Genomic DNA, 17431 nt, shown 5'->3' on the forward strand with positions numbered 1-17431 from the left:
GTTTCATTTCTTCTACCAAAGTGCATGACCCTACACTTCCTGACACTGTATTCCATCTGCCATTTCTTTGCCCGTTCTCATAATCTGTCTAAATCCTTCTGTAGCCTCTCTACTTTCTCAAAACTACCCGCCCTTCCACCTATCTTCATATCATCTGCAAGCTTTGCAACAAAGCCTTCAATTCCATCATCCAAATCACTGACATATAATGGAAAAAGAATCAACTCAAACCCCTGTGGAACACCACTAATCACCGGCAGGCCAGCCAAAAAAGGCTCCCACTCTTTGCCTCCTGCCAATACACCATTGCTTTACCCTTGCTAGAATATTTCCTGTAATGCTATGGGCTCGTAGCTTGTTAGGCAGCCTCGTGTGGGACCTTGTCAAAGGTCTTCTGAAGGTCAAAGTACACAACATCAACCAATTCTCCTTTGTCTATTCTGCTTATTTTTTCAAAGAATTCCTACAGATTTGTCAGGCAAGATTTTCCATTGAGGAAATCATGCTGACTAGTCTATTTTATCATGTGCTTCCAAATACCCTGAGACCTCATCCTTAATAATCGACTCCAATGTCTTCCCAACCACGGAGGTCAGACTAACTAGCCTATAGTTTCCTTTCTTCTGCCTCTCTTCCTTCTTGAAGAGTGGAGTGACATTTGTAATTTTCCAGTCTTCCAGAATCATTCCAGAATCTAGTGCTTCCTGAAAGATTATTACTTATTCATCCACAGCTCTTCAGCCACCTCTTTCAGAACTCTTGGCTTTATTCCATCTGGTCCAGGTGACTTATTCACCTTCAGACCTTTCAGTTTTCAAACAGCCTTCTCTCTAGTTATGGTAACTTCACACACTTCATGCCCCTTGACACCTTGAACTTCTACCATACTGCTAGTGTCTTTTGCAGGGAAGACTGATGTAAAATACTCATTCAGTTCATCCGCTATTTCATTGTGCCCCATTACTAACTCTCCAGCATTGTTTTCCACTGGTCTGATATCCACACTCGCCTCTCCTTTACACTTCTCTTCTTGGCCCGAAATGTCAGCAGTTTACTCTATTCCATAGATGCTGCCTGATCTGTTGAATTTCACCAGAATTTTGTGTGTGGTTTTGCTCAGGAAAAGTATATTGTTGATTCATAATGCAGTTCCAAATGGAAATTGATTGAGTTACAAGAATCTAACTACAGTAACACAATTTAGAAACTATGAATCCATCATGATTTGGAAAAAAATGTACAGGGCAGATAGTTTGCCAGGAATATTTTATTATTTAAGAACACAGGGAACCAAAGTAAAAAGCAGTTCCAAAGATTAACAACAACTTAACATTATTTTTCAATAGCTAATTGAATCAATTATTAGTTTTCTATTAGAATATTGAATACATACATACTGTAACAGAGTTATATTTGGGTAAATGATAGCTATAACAAATGCAGTGGATATCACAATTTGAATGCATACATATTGTGAATGAATAGTAGCAGTACAACTTTGATACATGTTCATTTTAACTTGCCTGTCCTGTATTAAGTTCCAATACCTCCCGTAGTTCCAGGTAGAAGCAATGGCCTTTGTTATGGATGTATCGCTCCACTTTACATCAGCACTTTTTTACCTAGCCTGGCCATTTTAGTTTCTAAGGCTGTTGATTGAAGAGGAAACAAAGATGATTATTGTTACTTATCATTCCAGGAAATGTTATAAACTTAACTAAATTTTGAAACTTAATGGCATAAGAAGAAATATACATACCACAGTATTATGCTGAAGCCTTAAGCACATGATTAGTTGTGAGAAGCTGCCATGCGCTTAGAGCATAGAAAGGATATGTGCAAAGGTATTAGCGTATTAGATTAGTGAAGACTGAAGTTCCTGTTGTAACAGAGAACATTAACAGATTCTAAGTTCCTGTTGATTCAATATATTCTGTAAATAAAATCTTCAATTCATACTTCACATTAATTTTGAAACGCTCTGGGTTAAATAACACCCAACACAATATCAATAATATTACCACTTTCATTGAAGTGCTACTGAAACAAACACACAATCCAAATTGTTGTCCATCAGAATGTGTCTGCCTTTGTCAGTCAAAATGTAATGACATAGTATATTTTGGAAAGGCAGAGTAATCCTATGCTGGGCTGAAATGGTATTTGTGAGCCTCTGCCAGTAGTTATTGTATTAGACAAGGTATATATTTTGAAGCCAAGGTGGTATGTGACAGGCAGCTGCAAAACCTAAAGATAGTTAATTAAGTAATCTTGAATTTGACAAGAAAAACATTGAAACATGTTTGCTTCACTAATATTATTCTGGGAAGGATATCTGCTGACCTTACCTGGTTTGGCCCAAATATGACTCCTGACTTATAGTAATCAGATTGACTCAGAACTACTCTCCAAGTATCAAAATGCTACATTCACTATCACTTATTTATAATAACATTTTCTTGAATATTTAAAGTCAGAAAACAACTAAAGAATTTTCAACTTATTGTAATAACTTAAATAATTACATGTTTTATTTGTCTGCTTAAAGGCAAATGGGAAAGGCAAAGGATTCAGTATTTACCATTTTGCTTCAGTATTGCATAGAACCATAGAACCATAGAAACTACAGCACAGAAACAGGCCTTTTGGCCCTTCTTGGCTGTGCCGAACCATTTTCTGCCTAGCCCCACTGACCTGCACACGGACCGTATCCCTCCATACACCTTCCATCCATGTATCTGTCTAATTTATTCTTAAATGTTAATAAAGAACCCGCATTTACCACCTCATCTGGCAGCTCATTCCACACTCCCACCACTCTGTGTGAAGAAGCCCCCCCTAATGTTCCCTTTAAACTTTTCCCCCCTCACCCTTAACCCATGTCCTCTGGTTTTTTTCTCCCCTTGCCTCAGTGGAAAAAGCCTGCTTGTATTCACTCTATCTATACCCATCATAATTTTATATACCTCTATCAAATCTCCTGTCATTCTTCTACGCTCCAGGGAATAAAGTCCTAACCTATTCAACCTTTCTCTGTAACTGAGTTTCTCAAGTCCTGGCAACATCCTTGTAAACCTTCTCTGCACTCTTTCAACCTTATTTATATCCTTCCTGTAATTTGGTGACCAAAACTGAACACAGTACTCCAGATTCGGCCTCACCAATGCCTTATACAACCTCATCATAACATTCCAACTCTTATACTCAATACTTTGATTAATAAAGGCCAATGTACCAAACGCTCTCTTTACGACCCTATCTACTTGTGACGCCACTTTTAGGGAATTTTGTATCTGTATTCCCAGATCCCTCTGTTCTACTGCACTCCTCAGTGCCTTACCATTAACCCTGTATGTACTACCTTGGTTTGTCCTTCCAACGTGCAATACCTCACACTTGTCTGTATTAAACTCCATCTGCCATTTCTCAGCCCATTCACCAGTGAAAATGGCCTTGGCAATTGTAGGGATGACTTAAAGCAGATTGAAATGCTTGAGTGTATAGACATTAAGAAAGAGGATGTGCCAGAGCTGTTAAAGGTATTAAGTTAGGTAAGTCACTGGGACTGGACAAGAGATACCCTACAGTGGGAAGCGATGGAGGAGATCGCCGAGCCTCTGGCAATGGTCTTAACGGATGGAAAAGTACCAGAGGATTGGAAGGTTGTAAATGTTGTTCCCGTGTTCAAGAAAGGGTGTAGAGATAACCCAGAAAATTATAGAACAATGAGTCTTACTTCAGTGGTGGGCAAATTGTTGGAGAAGATCCTGAGAGACAGGATTTACGAGCATTTGGAGAGATATAATCTAATTAGGATACTCAACATGGCTTTGTCAAGGCCATTTCGTGCCTTACAAGCCTGATTGAATTCGTTGAGGAGGAAACATAATACATTGATGAAGGTAGAGCAGTGAATGTAGTGTATATGGATTTCAGTCAGGCATTTAATAAGGTTCCCCATGCAAGGCTCATTCAGAAAGTAAGGAGGCATGGGATCCAAGGAGACCTTGGTTTGTGAATCGAAAATTGGCCTGCACACAGAAGGGAAAGGCTGGTTGTAGATGGTTCGTACTCTGCATGGAGGACAGTGACCAGTGGTGTTCTACAGGGATCTTTTCTGGGATCCCCTCCTCATTGTGATTTTTATAAATGACTTGGAGGAGGAAGTAGAAGGGTGGGTTAGTAAGTTTGCTGTTGACACAAAAGTTGGGGGTGTTGTGGATAGACTGGAGGGTTGTTAGAAGTTACAGCGGGACATCAATAGGATGCAGAACTGGGCTGCGAAGTGACAGGTGGAATTCAACCCAGATAAGTGCGAAGTGTTCAATTTGGTAGGTCCAATGTGAAGCCAGAATATAATATTAATGATAAAACTCAGGGCAGCGTGGAGGATCAGTGAGATCTTGGGGTCCATGTCCATAGGGCACTCAAAGCTGCTGCGCAGGTTGACAGTGTTGTTAAGAAGGCGTATGGCATGATCGCCTTCATCAACTTTGGGATTGAGTTCAAGAGCTGTGAGGTAATGTTAAAGCTATATAAAACCTCAGTTAGACCCCACTTGCAGTACTGTGTTCAGTTCTGGTCACCTCACTACAGGAAGGATGTGGATAGTATAGAGAGAGTGCAGAGGAGATTTACAATGACGTTGGTTGGATTGGAGAGCAAGCCTTATGAGAATAGGTTGAGTGAACTTTGCTGTTTCTCCTTGGAGCAATGGAGGATGAGAGATGACCTGATAGAGGTGTATAAGATGAAGAGAGACATTGATTTTGTGGATAGCCAGAGGCTTTTCCCCAGGCTTGAAATGGCTAACATGCGGGGGCATAGTTTTAAGGTGCTGAGAAGTAGGTACTCGGGGGATGTCAGAGGTAAGTGTGTGGAATGCTCTGCCAGCAACGGTGGTAGAGGCGGATACAATAGGGTCTTTTAAGAGACTCATAGATAGGTACATGGAGCTTAGAAAAATAGAGGGCTATGCAGTAGGGTAATTCTAGGCAATTCCTAGAGTAGATTACATGGTTGGTACAACATTGTGGGCTGAAGGGCTTGTAATGTGCTGTAGATTTCTATGATTCTAAGAATAAGAGCTATTACTTATTATTTGCAACAAATTATAAACTGAACTTGTATCTTTGCACTAAGTTCTTTTTACAATGGGAAGTGAGGTTATTTTCCAGGCAAAAGAGTGCAAACGTTTAACATAACATTCAGACTGAATAAAGGAAAAGGAAGAATACTTGCATATTTTTAAAGTTTATAACATATTTGTATTTAATCATTATCACTGTCAACTGTGAATAGGGACATTTTAGTTTATTAAAGGAAGTATTGTGAGAGACAGTTGTCCATTTAAAGCAGTACTTTGTAAACTCAAAGTGAATTGACTTGCAGCTGAAAAGTGAGTTTCATGTCTTTTGCTAAAATCATCCTACAACCTGCATTAATATTTTACATAATAGCATATATTTTAGAAAGCTTAGGTATTAGAATTATTAATGTGGACCAGACATAATGTATGTTAAATAGAGCATAGGATGTATAACATTAAAACACAGTAAGGCCCTTCGGTCCACAAGATTGTACTGACCTTTAATTTACTCTAAGATCAATCTAACTCTTCCTTCTTGCATCACTGCCCCTAATTTTCTATCATTCATGTATCTATCTAAGACTTTAATACTCCTAATGTATCTGCTTTTACCTCTATCCCTGACAGGGCATACCATGGACCAACTACTCTTTCCCTGACATTCCCCCCCCCCCCCCACTTTCCTCCAATCACTTTAAAATTATGCCACCTTGTATTAACCATTTCCACCCTTGAAAAAGGGCTCTGGCTGTCCTCTCCATCTATGCCTCTTATCATCTTGTCTACCTCTATCAGGTCACATCTCATCCTCTTTCATTATAAATAATGTAATTATATTATAATAAAATCTGTTTTTGTCACTTTACATTTAATGCTGCGAAGTGAGTTGGTAAATTACAAATTTTACACATATTGTTATATTTGCATACACATGCACTTAGAATTCCCTGATTTTCTCATCTTGTTAAGGTTCATGGATCAGTGGAATCAGAATTTTGCGCAATACTGACGCTGATTAATGCTCAGAGAGTTCAGTATTGGTGTGGTTAGCTGTACATACAGCAGATGTGCACATGTTTTTTTTTAAGACACACTGTCCTATCTTGGCAAAATGTAGGTTCTAAGTTCCTTTACGTCTAACTGGAGCACATTTTCAGGCCATTGCTAAAGGGGAAGGTGTTAAGTATGAAAGCAAGGTAACTAACCTTCCATGTCTAACTAATGGGAACAGTGGCAAAGTCTCAGAGAAATAATTAAACAAACATACAAGCATTTGGAAAGGCTCCTACATTCTCTTCTAGCATCTCATTTCATAAGCCATCCTGAAGACACTCATCCCACAAATTAATGAAGAGCTGGGGCATTTCTTTCTGAGATTACACCCCCACCAGCCAGCCACCCTGAGTTTCTGATCAGTAAATGATGTGGAGCTTGTGCATGAATGCAGTGCATTAAAATTACCCAGTACTTCTGCAGCTCAAGGTAGCTCTATTCTGCTCTCTAGACTAGTACAGGGCTTTATTTCCAATATATAATTATTTGTTGGGATACAGCGTGGAATGGGCCCTTCCAGCCCTTGGAGATGTGCCCAGCAATCCCAGCAATTAAACCCTAGCCTAATCACAGGACAATTTACAATGACCAATTAACCTACTAGCCAGTACGTCTTTGGACTGTGGGAGGAAACTGGAGCACCTGGAGGAAACCCATGTGGTCATGGGGAGAACTTACATACTCCTTACAGGCAGCGTTGGGAATTAAACCTATGTCACTGGTTCTGTAAAGCATTGTGCTAACCACTGTGCCACAGTGTCACACCTATCACCATCCTTTCTCATAAATTATATTGTTTAATGGATGAAAAGCATATTAAAATAAAAAATAGAAATAAACTATTGATGATAATCAACTGATTTGTTATGTATAGTAATGATGCATCTTGTATTCTTTTCATACAAAATAATCAGAAATATAAAGTAAATATGAAATCATAACAAAAGCAACTTCTTGAAAGCAAACATGAGAAAATCTGCAGATGCTGGAAATTCAAGCAACACACATAAAATGCTGGTGGAACGCAGCAGGCCAGACAGCATCAATAGGAAGAAGCACAGTCGACGCTTCGGGTCGAGACCCTTTGTCAGGACAAATGGGAAAAAGAGATAGTAAGTGATTTGAAAGTGCGAGGTGGAGGGGGAGACCCAAAATGATAGGAGAAGACAGGAGGGGGAGGGACGAAACTAAGGGCTAGGAAGTTGATTGGCAAAAGGAATACAAGGCTGGAGAATGGGGAGTATCAAATTCCCAGGTCTTAGCTTCGTCCCTCCCCCTCCTGTCTTCTCCCATCATTTCGGGTCTCCCCCTCCCCCTTCCACTTCCAAATCACTTACTACCTCTTTTCTCCATTAGTCCTGACGAAGGGCCTCGACCCGAAATGTCGACTGTACTTCTTCCTATTGATGCTGCCTGGCCTGCTGCGTTCCACCTGCATTTTGTGTGTTTCTTGAAAGCAACTTTAAATTATTTAAGCAACACACATAAAAGTTGCTGGTGAACGTAGCAAGCCAGGTAGCATCTCTAAGAAGAGGTACAGTCGTTTGTGTTTATAAATTATTTAAACATTGCAGTCCAAAAGCACGAACAATTAGGAATATTTTCCAGGCAGTTAATTGTCTTACACATCAAAAGTATAATACAGTCATTATTTATGTTGCATCAGATATTTGTGGAGGTATGTCAATGCTGCAGAATATTTTTGTTTATATAACTATCAATAATTACGACAAGAATAAGAAGTTAAATGAAATGTTTATTTACAGAAAGATGATCACATGAAAATTTATTTTACAATGTAATAGTGTTAGTGGTATGTTCAAACTACAGATCTACAGCATTATACCAGAATCAAGTGTACAAAAGTAGAAAAGCAAAAGAAGATTATTTGTATAGTTTGCATTTGATTTGCTGTTTGTCACTGACCGGTATTAATTTCAGAGATACTTTCAGAGTGATGAATTCTGTAGTGAAATGTTGACTGAGAGCAGCATATCTTCAGGATTATAGAATTAAGATTTTATTGTTTAAAGTTATAATTGGGATAGATATTCAACACTGGATCACATTCCATGAAAAAGACAGAGATCAAGGTTTATCTGTACTTTAACTCTGTTGAATCCTAGCATTGACAATCAAAAACATCTATCAGCTAGTCTTATCAAGTTCAATTTACCCATTCTTAACAGCATTGCAGTCAAGAAAGCTCCAAATTTTTGCTATCCCCTGTGCAAATAACTGCTTGCTGACATCTTTGTCATAGGGTCACATCGTCATACAGGCCCTTTCGCCCATCAATTCCATGCTAATCATTAAGTATTTGTACTAATGCTATTTACCAGCACTTATTCAGTTCTCTGCCTCAGCAGTTCATTGTGGGTTATCTCCATCCATTTCCCCATCAGATAGTGTATTCTAGATTCTAACCACACACTCTCTGAGGGAGAAAAGGTCTTCCTTAGATTTCCTTTCATCCCTTATCCTAACCCTATGCCATCTAGTTGTGGATACAGTGCAATGGGGAGAATCTTCCATCTCCATGATCCTCATAATTTTGTGTATGCATACAGATCTCCCTGCAAACTCTTCCACTCCACGGAAAACAAAACCCGGTCCATTCAGTTTCTCCTTGAAACTGAAAACTCACAGGCAACAACCTCTGCGTCCTTAATAATGCAATGCTGTCATTGCTAAAGTGTGATGGCTAGAACTGTACACAGTACTCCATTGTGGCCTAACAATGCTACTGTAACTTCCCTGTTCTTATATTCTATGCCTTAGTCAATGAAGGAAATATCCCTCTGCCTCATTCACTACATTATCTACCTGTGCTGACATCTGTACAGATAACATCATGTACAATTTGGTCTCCTTTCCTTCTGGAAAAGACTGATTGCAGAAAGAGTGAAGCAAAAATTCACCAGACTGGTTCCTGAGTTATCAGTCATGTCTTACATGCTGTTATTGAGCAGACCTGAGCTCTAATCTCCAGAGTTTGAAAGGTTGAGATGTGTCCTCATTGAAGAACAGAAAATATTTTGAGGGCTTGACATAGGGCAGGTGCAGGGAGGGTGTTTCCCCTGGCTACTGAGTCTAGAATTAGCGGTAAGTGACAGGATATTCAAGAGGGAAATGAGTAAAGATTTCATCATTCATTGGGAGATGCATATTTGAAATTCTCTATACTGGAGGAGTATGGAAGCTCAGATACTGTTACATTTAAAATAAAGATTGTAGATTTCTAGATATTAGGGGGATGGGAAGGAAAACAATGTCTGAGGTAGAAGGTCTCATGTTTGTGGTAATGGAACAATGAGTGTGTGTATGCATATCAGCTCTCTCTCTCTCACACACACACAAACTACATACACAACCATTTACACACACACACACACACACACCCTAGAGTCACACTCTTCATACTCATACACACAAACCACACAAAAGGCAGTTTGAAAGTAGATGGTGTTTGCAAGTTCAAGAGGGAATTTCTTAGAAATTTGTAAAGCAAATGATTAGAAGTCTTGGAAAATGCTGCGGTATAGATTGTTCTTCAAATGCTGGGAAAAGTGATGATAGACTTTTCTGTTCCTGTGAATTCTAATGTGCTCAGTGCAAAGTAGGACTTCCCTTCCTGTTATGCCATGGAGCCTTGCCATTAACCAAGGGGTCCGTGAATTCAAGGTTGGGAGCCCCTGGTGTAAAGCATGAAATATACCAGGAAGGTACGATTCCTGGTCAGATGTTGCAGAAGTGGACACTATGGAGTCTGTGCAATTGATAAGGTTTCCCATGCACAGTTAGGTTTTAATTACTTTCTTTGCCTTAAAGCTTGTTAGTGGATGAGTGGCGTAACATTAAAGAAAATAATAACCAGTAGCTTTACATTCAGGATACATGTTGTCCATTCTGCACAAGATTAACCCATTAGTAAGTAACAGCAAGAAAGGCTTTCCATTTCAAATATAGCTCAATAATTTGTCACATAATAGAACAACAACGACACTTCTGTTTGTTATTTGTACCTGACACTGTGGAGTCACTGTAGATTCCATCTTTATCCACCTGGTCACCAGAATAATTTCTGTAGGGAGAATGATTATTGTCTCGGCCTGAGATCAAAATGGATTTCCTTGGGAGAGAGTTATTCCCTGCAGATAGAGTTATGGCAGCATATGATGTTTTATGTATCTCATTCCCAGTTGAAAGAGGAACGGGATGGAATACAGGATTAGTGAGGTCATTTGCTTGATGTGGATTCACTTCATCATCCTCATCATCATCATCGCTGATCATGACCAGTTCTGCTCGGATCGCTCCTTCAAACCCTAAAACTTTGCTGGTTTCATTCTCGTCATTGACGTTGTGGTAGCCCATGAAGACCATAGTAACTGGTTCCTCAGTGTCAATGACAGAAGGCGAGGAACGGCAAACATTAAACCCACTGTCTAAATTTTCAGACATAGTAGTAGCTCTGCCATCATGATTGAGTTCAGAATTGACAAACACGGCCTTGCGGTAATTGTCCCTTGGCGGGTGACAAGGAAGCTGTGCTGAATTCGGCTCATTTTCAGGTAATGATGACTCATAACTTTGTCGACTCTGGCTTCGTGTGGAACTCGGAGACCAGCAATTAGATATTGGGCAGGATAAGGAAGTAGTAGGAGTGACCATTGCCTGTTGATAACTGGGCAAATTCCTTTCCAGATCTGTGTCACCATCATTGGTTCGGTAAACTTGAGCCTTCACTGGGTCATGCCTCTCAATTCCTTCACTTTCAGCCATGTTTTCTTGAATCCTCGGCTCAGAGTCCATCTGCTCATTGATAAACATTTTAGGATAGTAGGAGCTGCTGTAGGAACTTGAGTAAACTGGGGCATGGCAAGCCACAGGAATATTCGTCTGTTTCTCACCAGCCTTTTGTAACAATGCTTCCACTTCCTCATGAGTCATGTCACTGACACCATTCTGAATCAGTCTCCCATCACTATGCAAAGCATATACTGATTTCACCCCATCTTCATAGACCTTCACACCTTTGTTTTGGATTTCATCGATCATCACTGGTGCAGTCGACAGAACGGTGCTTTCTCCTGTCTTCATATCCTTTTGGACATTGATTTCCACCGCAAACAAAGCTATTCAGAAAATATTTATAAAGATTAGCAAAAACTTTTTCCTTAATCATCACAAGATCAATTCTTATTGTTATAAAAAAGTTGTTTCTTGACTGACTAATAATCAAAACGATTTCTCATTGTTTTGGGAAAAAATGTGCCCATTCTTTCTATCATTGGGCTTTGTTACTGACTTTCTTTATTTCGCATTTCTTTGGTGAAGCATATTTAAACTTAACATGTTTACTGAAAAATACTATGTTATTGTGTAACATATAAGAAAGTAAATGCAAAATGAACTGAAGCAATTTCCAAAAATGAAACAGATGAGACAGGTGCAGGAGTAGGCCAGATGGCCTGTCAAACCTCCTGCGCCATTCAGTACGATTATGTCTGAACTGGCTGTGCTACCTTACTTTTCCCCATAACTCATAATACCCCTGCTATGCAAAAATCTAACTAACTGTTTCTTAAATATATTTAGTGAGGTAGCCTCTATTGTTCACTGAGCAGAGAATTCCATAGATTCACTACTCTCTGGAGAAAGCAGTTTCTCCTCATCTCCATCTTAAACCTATACGCCCAAATCTTGAGGCTATGTCCTCTAGTTCTAGTTTCACTTACCAGTAGAACTAACGTTCCTGACTCTATCTTATTTATCTCTCACATTTTTTCATATGTTTCTTTAAGATCTCCTCTCATTCATCTGAATTCCAGCAGGTAGAGCTCCAGGCAACTCAATTTCTCTTCCTAGGTTAACCCTCATCTCCAGAAACAACTTCAGAGAATCTGCCAGTCTGGTATGGTGTTTTATAGGCATCCGTTAGTCTCGTGAGACCATGGATTTGCGCCTTGGAAGGTTTCCAGGGCGCAGGCCTGGGCAAGGTTGTATGGAAGACCGGCAGTTGCCCATGCTGCAAGTCTCCCCTCTCCACGCCACCGATGTTGTCCAAGGGAAGGGCATTACGACCCAGACAGCTTGGCACCGGTGTCGTCGCAGAGCAATGTGTGGTTAAGTGCCTTGCTCAAGGACACACACGCTGCCTCAGCCAAGGCTCGAACTAGCGACCTTCAGATCACTAGATGAACACCTTAACCACTTGGCCATGTGCCAACACAGTGTAAATCCTAAGCATACTGGATTAACAGAGTTCCACTGTAACTAATGGTGCTGATTTTCAGTGGTTGGCAATCTATAGCAGGTCATTGAATCCAACAGCACGAAGCATGTTTTTCCAGCCAATCAGACCACACCGACATTTAAGTAGCACTAACACCACTCCGATCCCATTTTAGTCTTTACGCAGTCCTATTAATTCCCTCCGCAGAAGAATAGAAAAACATCTTTAAATGGAGAGGGACAGCTGAATGCTGCTATCCAGAATGCTCCAGCTGTCTTTGTAGCCTGCAGTTACAGTCAACAACTAGCAAGGTGAATGGTCTTAATTGTAAAGGGAATCTTGTGCAAAAGTAAGATAATCTAGCTTTAACTATACAGGATATTTGTGAAATCATTGAAGGAGTACAGTAAGAATTTTGCCTCTTTGGTGAGAGGGATATACTCACTCTACTTCTGTATTTATTTATTTAGGAAAATAGCGTGGAACAGAACCTTCTGGCACCTTGAGCCGCATCGTCCAGCAACCCACCGATTTAACCCTAAACCTAATCACAGGACAATTTACAATGACCAATTAACCTATGAAGCAGTATGTCTTTGGAATGTGTGAAGAAACAGGAGTAAAGTCTTTAAAAGTCTTGTTGAATGAAGTGGAATTAAGTTTTTAAATCACATCCTGTTACAGTTGAACAAATTCTCAGGCCATGAAAGATTAAATTTGTCCAGATAGATTGTGATTGAATAATGTTTAAACATTTACGGTTTCAAAAATTAGTATTTTTAAGAACTCATATTTCATATTTTATGATGTTTCTCTGTATATATGATCCAACTTTTATTTTGTTCTCTATTACATGCACTGGGTATTTTTTCTTGCTTCCTGATATTCTCCTTATAAGAATTCTTTAGCCCAGTTATGCAGTTAGCTTTCTCCACATTGCTGCTGGATGGCACAGAGTTTGATTCGGTGTTAATAAGCAGAAAAGTTCCTTCAAGATCAGCAAAGATCCTGGTTTTCATTGTTCCCCATAAAATCTGAGCCTTTGGAAAGAAATGAAAGGTACCCCAATCACATGAACCCACCTGCTTTGGAACCTCCTGAGCCTTGTGTTTCAAATTCTGGACTTGCTTTTCTCTGCTTTACCTGAGACTGATATTTTTTTGCAGGATTTGAAAATTCCGAGTGTACAGACTTTACCTGATCTATGAACAGGGATACAATAGTCATCAATATAATGCAGAAATTAGCAGAACATAATTGAAAATTACTATGAAGCAAATATTAACATGGTTTTCTTACTTCGATCACTCTCGGCCTGTGCTGCCTGTAAAGAGATAATAAAAATAAATTTTTATAAAAATTGATTGTGTTCCTGGAAAAAAAATGATCTTATATTAAATACAAATGATCTTATGTTAAATACAAGCCTCGCTGTATTGCATTGACCTTATTAAGAATTCATTAAAAAAAATCTTGTAAGAGAAATACGTAACTTGTTAATAAATGACAAGTTCTTGGATCGCAATTTCCTCACTTGCAGACCCTAGTAAGTTTGGATTGACAACAACATCTCCTCCACAGTTTCCATCAGCACTGATGCACCACAAGGCTGTGTGCTTACCCCCTGCTCTATTCGCTTCACACTTATGACTATGTGGCTAAGCACAGCTCTAAGGCCATATTCAAGTTTGTTGATGAAACCAGTATTGTAGGCCAAATCAAAGGTGGTGATGAATTACCATATATATGAGGGAGATTGAAAATCTGGCTGCGTGGTGCCATAACAATAACGTCTTACTTAATGTCAGCAAGGCCAAGGAGCTGATTATTGACTTCAGGAGAACAAACCAGAAGTCCATGAGCCAGTCATCATTGGAGGGTCAGAGATGGAGAGGGTCAGCAACTTTAAATTCCTTGGTGTTATTATTTCTGAGGACCTGTTCTGCCCAGCACGTAAGTGTAACTTTGAACAAAGCACGTCAAAGCATCTACTTCCTTAGGAGTTTGCGAAGATTCAGCATGACATCTAAAACTTTGACAAACATCTATTGATGTGTAGTGGGGAGTACATTGGCTGGTTATGTCACAGCCTGATACGGAAACACTAATTCCTTTAAATGGAAAATCCTACAAGTAGTAGTAGATATGGTCCAGTCCCTCACAGGTAAAGCCTCCCCACCACTGAGCACATCTACATGAAACGCTGTCACAGGAAAGCAGCTTCCATCGTCAGGGACCTGCTCTCTTCTCGCTGCTGCTATCAGGAAGGAGGAACAGCAGCTTCAGGACTCTCACAACCATGTTCAGCAACAGTTCATTATCATCAGGCTCTTGAACCGAAGGGGTGCAGTATTTCATTGATTCTGCCGTGGGTCATTATTCCACAGATTTATTGAGTATGCTCACAAATAAATCTCAATGGTGTATATGGTGACATATATGTGTTTTGATAATAAATTTACTTTGAACTTTTAGCTTTGAAGTCTGAAGCCTGAAGACTGGGAACTGGAAACTGAAGCCCTGTCCTGGACTTGAAGGATTTTCCAAGTGTGCGGGTGGGTAGGAGGAAGGAAAGAGTCTTATTTTGCTGTTGATGCTTGGTTGCTTGTTGCGCTCTGTTTTGATGTTTCTGCTGAGCATTGTGAGTATGATACGTTAAGCCGGAATTAGAGGCGACACTCGCAGGCTGCCACCACCAAGTCCTTAGATATGTTGATTGTTAATGCAAATGACACATTTCACTGTATGTTTCCATGTACACGTGATCAATAAAGTCTGAATTGGAGATCTAAAGAGCTTAAGAATATGAGATAGTGGTCCTTTGAATGACATGTAAATGAGTATTTCCATTATATATTCATAGAATGACTTCTATTTCCTAATACTTACTGACAGGGTCAGCAACCACTCATATATCCCAAAATATGAGCTAAAGTATTTCAGTTTCTAAGTAGCATGCTTACATTTGGGATGAGGATGATTTTGGGAAGTATAAAAGGCTATTCTATTTAATAGTATGTTGGTTACTAAACATTTACTTTATGTATGGGCTACCAGTAAGGAGTGAACCAGGTGTGACTTGCGGAGGGCTATTTCAAGGGTGAAGAGACAATTTCAAATGAGGTTGGAGGTGACATCAGATGTATGACAACTCTAGCAGGGTTTGCAAGACATTCAAGCGAAACCCAATAGCATGAATGGCAGTGATGCTTTACTACCAGATGAACTCAATGCCTTCTATGCCCACTTTGATAAGGAGAATATAACTACAGCTGTGAAGATCCCTGCTGCACCAGATGACAGTGTGTGTCTCAGAGGCCGATGTTAGACTGTCTTTAAAGAGAGTGAACCCTCGCAAGGCGGAAGCTCCAGGTGGAGTACCTGGAAAAACTCTGAATACCTTTGTCAACCAATTGGCAGGGGCATTCAAGGACATTTTCAAACTCTCACTGCTATGGGCGGAAGTTCCCACTTGCTTCAAAAAGGCAACTATTATGCCAGTGCCTAAGAAGAATAATGTGAGCTGCTTTAATGACTGTCGCTCAGTAGCATGCACATCTACAGTGATGAAATGCTTTGAGAGGTCGGTCATGACTAGACTGAACTCCTGCCTCGGCAAGGACCTGGACCCACTGCAATTTGCCTATCGCCACAATAGGTCAATAGCAGATGCAATCTCAATGGCTCGTCACACAGCCTTAGACCACCTGGACAACACAAACACCTACATCAGGATGCTGTTCATTGACTATAGCTCAGCATTTAATACCATCATTCCCACAATCCTGGTTGAGAAGTTGCAGAACCTGGGCCTCTGTAGCTCACTCTGCAACTGGATCCTCAGCTTCCTAACTGGAAGACCACAATCTGTGCGGATTGGTGATAATATATCCTCCTTGCTGATGATCAACACTGGTGCACCTCTACTGTTCTACTCTCCATATACACATGACTGCGTGGCTAGGCATAGCTCAAATACCATCTATAAATTTGCTGATGATGTAACCATTGTTGATTGAATCTCGGATGGTGGCGAGAGGGTGTACAGGAGTGAGATATGCCAACAAGTGGAATGGGGCCGCAGCAACAACCTGGCACTCAACGTCAGTAAGACGAAAAAGTTGATTGTGGCCTTCAGGAAGGGTAACGAAATAACACATACCAATTCTCATAGAAGGATCAGAAGTGGAGAGAGTGAGCAGCTTCAAACTCCTGGGTGTCAAGATCTCTGAAGATCCAACCTGGTCCCAACATATTGATGCCGTTATAAAGAAGGAACGACAGCGACTATACTTCATTAGGAGTTTGAAGAAATTTGGTATGTCAACAAATACACTTGTTACATGCCTCATGGATATCTTGTGACTATCTTATGACCATGATGTAATTGGGTATCTTATGAGCATGATGTAATGGTCTTGTGGAGGTCACATGGTGTAATTTTCCCACCGATGTGAGGTCATGTGATGACATGTTCACCACAGGTATAAAAGGGAGACCCCTGGGGTAACATAGTTAGTTTTAAGTTTAGTTCGTTATTTAATTCATCAGATACTCCGTTATGCTGCGTATTTGTCTTATGATGCAGTTTCATTTTAAAGTGCAGTTCTACTTTCTATTGTAAGTAGTATTGGAGAGTGAAGACCTTACTAAAGTACAGGAACTCGCAGAATCGAGTAAAGCTGATATCGTTCGGCGGTTTTGGAAAGGATCGACCTTTATTGATTTTTCGTTCAAGAAATAGTGACCTGCATCTGAGATATCCTGTGCTAAAGCAGGAAGGATTGTGCAGTGTCTATTCTCCAGAGGAAAATGTCAGTTCCTTTAAAGCGTTTTATTTCCGTCGTCGTGAACCCTGCAGATAAGGCAAGTTTCGGCTGGGATCAGCAGTAACGTCACGTCTTTGAGGAAAGCTTTACTTCAGAAAAGTCTCTCCTTAATTGACTGTATAAATCTCTTGGACTTTCGAATTTACCATTCTAAGAACTGTGTTCAAATTTACCACTTTAAGAACTGTTTTCGCATTCACCCTTTCAAGAACTGTTCCAGAG

The 17431-nt window shown here is 40.0% G+C and overlaps 1 protein-coding gene across 6 annotated transcripts in view; it reads right to left on the reverse strand.

The window, feature by feature from the left end:
* Window positions 1-1257: 1257 nt before the first annotated feature.
* palmdb (palmdelphin b) overlaps window positions 1258-17431 on the reverse strand; it is a 136190-nt gene continuing 120016 nt past the window's right edge. For all 6 annotated transcript variants that reach the window (XM_063065035.1, XM_063065036.1, XM_063065034.1 and 3 more), the window contains exons 6-9: window positions 13680-13704; window positions 13463-13582; window positions 10168-11280; window positions 1258-1649 (exon numbers count right to left, since the gene is read on the reverse strand). In XM_063065035.1, coding sequence (XP_062921105.1) covers window positions 1603-1649; window positions 10168-11280; window positions 13463-13582; window positions 13680-13704 — 1305 coding nt within the window. In that variant the 3' untranslated portion in view covers window positions 1258-1602. The remainder of the gene's footprint in view (window positions 1650-10167; window positions 11281-13462; window positions 13583-13679; window positions 13705-17431) is intronic.

This window comes from Mobula hypostoma, chromosome 12, assembly GCF_963921235.1.
Source record: "Mobula hypostoma chromosome 12, sMobHyp1.1, whole genome shotgun sequence".
NCBI classification, from domain to species: domain Eukaryota; kingdom Metazoa; phylum Chordata; class Chondrichthyes; order Myliobatiformes; family Myliobatidae; genus Mobula; species Mobula hypostoma.